General features: G+C 31.5%; 1 protein-coding gene across 1 annotated transcript; it reads left to right on the forward strand.

The window, feature by feature from the left end:
• The first annotated feature begins 1499 nt into the window (after positions 1 to 1499).
• On the forward strand, positions 1500 to 3766 carry LOC145119538 (serine/threonine-protein phosphatase PP1). The gene is made up of 4 exons (XM_079055206.1): positions 1500 to 2173; positions 2575 to 3134; positions 3220 to 3432; positions 3517 to 3766. Exons 1-4 carry the CDS (start codon positions 1996 to 1998, stop codon positions 3529 to 3531), a joined length of 966 nt encoding a protein of 321 aa, XP_078911332.1. The 5' UTR covers positions 1500 to 1995; the 3' UTR covers positions 3532 to 3766.
• The last annotated feature ends 4527 nt before the right edge of the window (positions 3767 to 8293 follow it).

The following is an 8293-nucleotide window of genomic DNA, read 5'->3' on the forward strand; positions in this document are numbered from 1 at the left end:
TGGAGGCTGAGAGGATAACAGACTTGAGGGACATAAGTTCTTTAAATAGGGTGCAAACCCTAAAAATTAGGTTTTCCCCTGACTTGAGTACGCCCATCGTACGCATGGGTACGCCCAACGTATGTCGAGGATCACCAGATGATGCGCATGCAAGGAGTACGTCGTGCATACCAAATGTACGCCCAACGTACTCACGAGTCCTCCATCACCTTTTTACTTGAATTAAAATAGAATGAATCATTAAACTCATACCTGGCGACTCGGGTGCTTACACTATTCAAGACATTTATCCTTATCAGTTATAAGAGGCTTCTAGAAACCCTAAAACCATCCATACCATGCAAGGTTCTAGAACTGCTTCTTTTGTTCAACTTTTGAACAATTACAATTCAACCCATGCACTTTTAATTAATTGCAATTAATCACAAATTAATTTCAGATTAATTATGATTAATAATTAATTAATACTAATTGATTTCTAATTAATTTATTAATCATATAATAAATTAATAAATCATTTCCTCATTCTCCTACTATCATTTATAGCTATTTTTGGTTATGAGTGCAACCCCAAAAGGACTTTGCTTTTATTTATAAGATTATACCAATTTAGTTAAGACATTTGACCAATTTAGTTATGACATTGGACACCTATTCCAACAATAACCCCTCTCCAGGATTATGAGATTTTCTGAATAAACCCTAATTAGGATTCTCCTTGTTTTGCTTTTGGAGTCTTAGGTCTGACTAATTTAGAGGAGTTCTCCTTTGGGTTCTTCATCCATTGCAAGGTTGTCATTCACATGATCTAAGGTTCAAGAGGTAAGTGTTTTATTCTTGTACTTTGATTTTAAAGTACGTTGCTAAAACTAGTAAAATCTAGATTTTAGGATGCATGTGCACTTAGGTAAATCTTTTGATTATTCCGCTACCTTTTGATTGTGTACTTGATGCAATAAATCCCTAACAAGAGGATGTAAACTTCATCATATGTTTACAAAAAAAAAACACAATTAACTAAATATATATAAATACAAACCTATATTATTTTTATAAGTCATTCCTTTAAACAATTTCTTACAGTTTCATATAATTTATAATGATTACTTTTTTTATGGCCAAATTGCTTGTATTAAAACTATTAATTTATTACAATAAAATCGACTAAAATGATATTTTTGCAATAAAACTATATTCTTTTTATAAGTCATTCCCTTAAACAAACATTTTATTTACTAGTATTTTTGCAAATTAAATTAACTTCTCAAAATCATTCTAACAAAAAATGATACTTTACGATTTGTTTTCACGAAGTTGGTCATTATTTTTTTTAGTAGATAATTAAAATAAATCGTCACTTGCTTCCCTTTTTAGTCATTTTAGCCAGTATGTCAATTCTCAAATCATTTATCAAGCAAAAGCAAAGTACCAATAGTTAGGTAATTATATCAAAAAAAAAAAAAAAAAATGTAAGAAATTATATAAATATCAGTGATGGGTTACCAGATTCCAGATAGGGTTCGTGTAAGCTTTTATTAGGTTTTCCCTCTACTTTTAGCGCTATATAAACAATAATCGTCCTCTTCAGCCCCCTTCTCTTAGCTACTCTCCGACGAATCACCGCCGTTACCCTCCATAGATACAAACCATCGTGTATTTCTATAAATCGCTCAGTACGTGTGCTCAAATGCGCATGATACAAAGAAAGAATCTAGAAACACAGGAAGACACTGAAACATATATCTTTCCCCTTGTTAGAAAACCGATAAGTATCATGTTATACGAGCAGACTGTTTAATCGATCATTTGGTGGCGTATTTGTTCGAACACAGATAAGCAGAGACAGACCTAGGGTTTTGAAATTTGTGACAAAAAAGACGGAAGCAAGTGGGCAACTCCTACTGAAAAATAGCTCACAGGGTTTTGATTAATTAGTCGGTTTATACACACAGAAGGAGATTGCAGAGAGCTTGTTTGTGAGATTTTGAAAAAAAAATGGAGGATGCGATACTTGACGAGATTATCAGGAAGCTTTTGGATGCCAAGGGTGGACGTGTGCCGAAACAGGTGCAGATCACGGAGGCGGAGATTCGGCAGCTTTGTGTTACTGCGAAGGAGGTTTTTCTCAGCCAACCTAATTTGCTCGAACTTGAAGCTCCTATCAAGATTTGTGGTAAGTAATTACTTCTAGCAGGAAATATATTTTATATAAGTGTTATCGTCCTTTCTTCAGTAAACAAAAGTAGTTTCTCCTCTTCCATGGATTTAGATATTATCTCCACTAGTATATGTGATTGAGATCTTCCTGTACTTTCTATAGTTAAAAATTTTGATTTGGGAAAATATCTCTCTGTAGAAACAGGGTTGAGTACTATATCAGTTCAAGACGGACCAAAAGTAGCCTTATTAACTTGAGTCCTTTTCTTTTTTTGTTCATAAGAAAGAAACATTGTGGTTTTCTTGATTTGTGGATCTCAATTCACATGTCTACTTTGGTTCTACATTGAAATACAGAAACTATGGTTATATATCTTCAATCTTTTGTAGTATGGTCTAATTAGTATTACATTTCAGGTGATATCCATGGACAATATTCAGACCTCTTAAGGTTATTTGAGTATGGTGGATACCCTCCAGAGTCAAATTACTTATTCCTAGGAGACTATGTTGATCGTGGTAAACAAAGCATAGAAACAATATGCCTTCTGCTTGCATACAAGATAAAATACAAAGAAAACTTCTTTCTTCTGAGGGGAAACCACGAATGTGCTTCCATCAATCGCATATATGGCTTCTATGATGAATGCAAAAGAAGGTTCAATGTCCGTTTATGGAAGACATTCACTGACTGTTTCAACTGCTTACCTGTTTCTGCTCTTATTGATGAAAAGATTCTTTGTATGCATGGAGGATTATCCCCTGATCTAAAAAACCTGGACAATATTAGGAATATAGCACGCCCTGTTGATGTCCCTGATCAGGGGCTTTTATGTGATTTGCTATGGGCTGATCCTGATAGAGATGTGGAAGGCTGGGGAGAGAATGATAGAGGAGTATCATATACTTTTGGAGCTGATAAAGTTGCAGAGTATCTTGAAAAACATGATCTTGATCTTATATGTCGTGCTCACCAGGTAATCAGTTTTCTTTCAGTGTCTGATTGAGTAGATACTTTGGAAAATCTACTCACAAATTTTTATTTTTTTTGATGGATTTAAGGTGGTTGAAGATGGGTATGAGTTTTTTGCAAGCAGACAGTTGGTGACTATATTTTCAGCTCCAAATTACTGTGGTGAGTTTGATAATGCTGGAGCAATGATGAGTGTGGATGACACGTTGACATGTTCCTTTCAAATTCTCAAGGCATCAGAAAAGAAAGGGAGGTTTGACTTTGGTAACAATATGTTAAGACCAGGAACTCCACCACATAAGGTAAAAAATAAAGTACATTTGACCATATTGGTAAAAAGAGTAAAACAATTTATTCTGATATTTATTCATGTTTTGGGTTTTTAGGGCGGAAAGAGATGATTAATTTTCACAAGAAGCTGCGAAATGTTATAAAAAGATGATTATGTTGTGTGTGGTTTCTTCATATGTTGTCTAGCGTGATATTGTTACTACAAAAGGTACAATTGCCAAAGCTTTGGGTACTTGCTATATTTGCATCTACATCCGATGCCTTTTTTTTTTTTCTCTAAATGTAAAATGACAAGTTACATCTAATTCTTGAACTATTGTTGAAGGGCATCCCTTCTCTTCTCTATGTTGTTTCTTTTTGATTTAATGGATTTAACTGGGACATGACTTAATCTGGTAAAAGAGAAAGGTGTTAAGTCGTCTTTCTCTATTAAGTGTTAACTTTTCAGAAATGTTCTCAGTTATTGTAACTTTGTATATCTGTTGGATTCAACATAGGCAAAAAAAAAAAAAAAAAAATAGCTCATAAAAAATAAAATGGTAGCCGATTACATGATCTTAGGGTTAAAATTTATTGCAACTTTGTAGAAAATTGTAAATATGTTGCTATTATGGGTAAAAACTTGGTTTAAGTTTATGTGAGAATATTTGATTCATAAGTGGCTTGGATATCTATTTGATTACTAGACAAAAGTATATTAAATTTTATTCATTTATAATCATGGGCAGTTGCTATTGAAATGATATGATTCTTAAATCTTAAAACGGTTTGACTAAAGTAATTAGATATAGTAATTTTTAAAAATAATAATAAATTTAAAAAAAAAAGCTGATTTTTTTTTGTGCGTCCGTTGAGATGATGTGGTTTAATTTGTATATCTATTTTATCACATATTAAAAACATTCATAATGTTTTTTTTATTAATATAGTTATAAAATTATTATTTCGTGGTTAATAACAAATATATAGTTGGTAATATTAACTATCCATTTGTCCATATTTTAATAGGTAAATATATTTTTTGAAACTCACGAAAGTTAGCCCATATATCTTATAATGAGTGAGTTGGACAATTGATGATTTTTTGGTAAAAGCCGAAATGGGCCTATTAGACTATTAGGTAGGCATTTTGTCTAATTTTTCAAATTTCATAAATAATTTTTATTTTAATTAAGATTAAATTTCTATTTTCATACAATGGTCATCTATGCTTTTTTAATTTAATTATTTCAAGATTATATGTATTCTTTTAAAAAATAATTCAGAGGCTTCATTTGTTTTGACTTTATTCTGTGCGACTTTTGACTCAATTAATCCGGTTGACGTATTTAATATTAACCGAAAAAAAAAATAGATTTAATGGTTAATCAACTAACAATACGTTATAATGAATCAATCTATTTACAAATAAACTGATGGTGAATATGGAGATTATTACCTTAACATGATAAATACGTTGTTTTGATCGTGTTTTCGTTCATTTTTACTCTTTTAACATGAAACAATATTATACATTCGTAAATTTTTTTAAAAAGAAAAACAAAAACAAAGAGGCGGGAGAGTTGATCGCAAAAAGTAAAAGAGAAAAGAACAGAAACATGAAGGAAAAAAAGACAAAGGACAAAGGAGAAGGAAAAAAAGAGAGCATGGGAAAACAAAAAAGCTGAAATGAAAGAGGAATCAGGAATGGGACAAAGGAGAAGTAAAAAAGAAGAAAGGAAAAAGAGGGAGATTTATATTTTATTTCATGTTCATTCAAATCACAACTCATGTTATATGAGGACTTTTAGGCATATTTATAGAAAAGTTATTCACCAAATAAGAAGGGATGGTGTATCACCTCAAAGATGTTATTATATGGATTTTAACAAAATGATCATACATATCGTGAATGTATAATCGTCTATTTGTGGTAATACATTGACACTACAATTTTCCATCCATGATGTGTTTAACGATTTATAGGACTTCTCCAATGAAAACCATGTATTAGGCACTTGTAACTTTCTTTTTCTTCATATTCCCTCATTTAAGTCACTTTTAAGTAGTGTACTAAAATCCTCTTGCTATTCCAAGCATTCCAAAAATTTATACATCACTTGGGTATTGTTTCTAAATAGTTTTCATGTTTTCTTTTTCCCTTTTAATCACAAAATGTTGCTAACCTTCTTTTGTCCCACTTTGCTGAGAAAATAAAAAGGTACTTTGGATTTTTCCCTCAATTTCGCATAAACACATATTTCTTTGCATCATTCTATCATAAAGCATAATATAGCATGTTCATGTATTATACTCATTAAAATTAACAAATAAAGAGTTGTTTTACATTATTTACCAATTTCCCACATTTAATATCCTTTTTTTTTCAAGATCGTGACCTTCATTACTACTTCATAACTCCAAAATATTGACATCAAGGATTGTACTTGGTATTTGCTAGAAAAATTAAGGATGTTACAATGGAGATTTTAATGTTTTCTGTCACTCGTTGGCCAACTCGTTACCCACTAGCAATCCTAGAGTGCCATTGTGCTAAGAGCCTACTTCATATGTATCATTTCGTCAAATGTTTAAGGATAAATTGCGATTGACATGCGTTGAAGAGGTTTTCAATATAAGATCACCAAGTTATGCAAAAACAAGTTTGAGACTGTATGTCTTTATAAAAACTATGAATGGTGTATTAGGGCTGTCAAAAATGAAAATACCAACTTATTTCATAATCGAGTATTAGAGGATTGATACACTTGTTTTAGACCACAAATATTGTCAAGCAAATAACAAATTATTGGGGATATATTAAGAGATGACGTGCAAAACGAACAGTACTCCATATAGCCTAACCTAGTAAAAGAAAACAAAAAGTTGTTCTAGGTGTTCATGGATGTCAAAAAGAGCGGTAACTACAAACTTTTGGAATCTAACATGTTAATTAATCCGTCAAACAATACACAAGAGCTCATTCTCACATAAACGTCTATGACCTGAGGGAGTGGTGCCATAAAAAACCACACTTTTTGTTCCGCCACGTCACTACCATGCCATTTTTACCATGAAAATGTGGTTTCTTTGCCACACATTAGGTATGGTGTCACACTTTTTTTTAACAATTTAATTTAAATAAAAACTTCAATTTTAATAAAAAAACATTTCATTTCATTACTTCAAAATAATAAAAAACATAACATTGTGAGTATTGTTGTGAGAATTGTTGCGGATAATACGGTAGCATACCATCATAATGATAAACCGGATGTATTATACGAAGGTTTTGGGTTGGAGTGTTTATAGTGAGTTTTTTTGATTGTTTGAGTTGTTGGAAGAAGACATGTTGAAAGTTTTGAAAAAAAATATTAAAAGATAAAAGAACTGGATTAAGGTGTGGTAAATTAAGGGTTGTAAGGTTTTATTTATAGGTAAAAAAAAAATAAAAATCGAATTTTAAATATTTGACCAGGTTGGGAAGAAGGAAAGTAAGAGAGATAGTGCGCAGCGAAATATTACATTATGCGGCAAAACAACATTAAAAACCGCAGTCTAAGGGTGGTGTTCCCCACTGCCACCGTGGCAAACCTGCAGACCGTAACCACTCCCTTCGGTCTAAGAAGCTCAACCAAACTACTAAAATAAAAACACATGATCAAAGAAGATCAAATTACACTATGTTCGCTTCGGTTATAGATATGTATAAACAATCTTTGATTTGATTATCATTTCAAGAGCTTTTACAAATTAATTCTCGGGTTTAAGTAACAATATGAATCAAATGTTTTTTTTTCAAGCCTAAAATTACATTGTTTTAGGTTTTACATTTTCAAAATTAAAACAATCCTAACATTATTTTTGATTTTCTGATTTCAGTTGAGTTTCGCTCCAATATCAACATGATGCGATTTTGAGCGAACACGTTCTAGTATCGAGTCAAATTGATTAATATTATTAATCTTTCTTCTATTTTTTTATAATTAAATCTATTTCCATGAAATTTAAATATTAAATCGATAGATTTTTATCGATAGTTCATTAAAGCAGTACATAAGTTTCAAATTTGTTTGATTTATCAACTCCAATCTTATTAAAAAGTTTAACTACTCAGGTTGTTTTTTGATTCATTTTTTTTTTCAGTTTTGATATTATGAAACTTTAATTATGGTTTTATAAAAAAAATTAAATTGCTTTGATAAAATACAATTAACATTTATATATTTTTTTCATAAGTAAACATTCCATTGTATTCTTATTTTATTTTTTTCACACCATACCGTTAGGCCATTGACCATTTGTTAGGCAAACATTCATAATTCAATTTTTAAAACACGTATTGATCTTCCTGTTTCCCAAAACAATTTCGTGTAGCTTTCCTCATAAACCCTAACCATCACCCAAATGACCAAATCGATCCCCCTTTCCTGCGGATTTCAATTCCATCATTTCGTCAAATAAAAAAATTAAAAAAAAATCAGCTTTCTCTCTCGATATCTTCTTTTTAAACTCCTCCGTGACTCTTTTCTCTTTGATGCAGAAAGGTATTTGCAGAATTGCAGGTGGTGGAATGTAGGCGCACTCTTGTTTCTTTTTCTGTTTTCTGTAATTCCTTTGTACCCTACGATTTTGTTGATGATGAGTTTGTGTGAGGAAGGTCAGAGAGGTGAAGGTAGTAGTGGGTCGGAGGTATGTTTCTCCGGTCAAATTCACCTCTTTTTGGTGCAGATATGCATATGCTGCGGCCACCATGTACAGTTAGTGGGACCACCTCCGATACATTACAATATTTCCATGTACTTCACGTGAGATTATTCCATACTTCCATTGCATTATTTCTTTGTTTTTATGTTATATAGATTTGCTAAATATATATATACAAAAATCTAT

This window comes from Lactuca virosa, chromosome 6 (genome assembly GCF_052849685.1).
Source record: "Lactuca virosa cultivar CGN04683 chromosome 6, Lactuca_virosa_CGN04683_v6, whole genome shotgun sequence".
Classification (NCBI taxonomy): domain Eukaryota; kingdom Viridiplantae; phylum Streptophyta; class Magnoliopsida; order Asterales; family Asteraceae; genus Lactuca; species Lactuca virosa.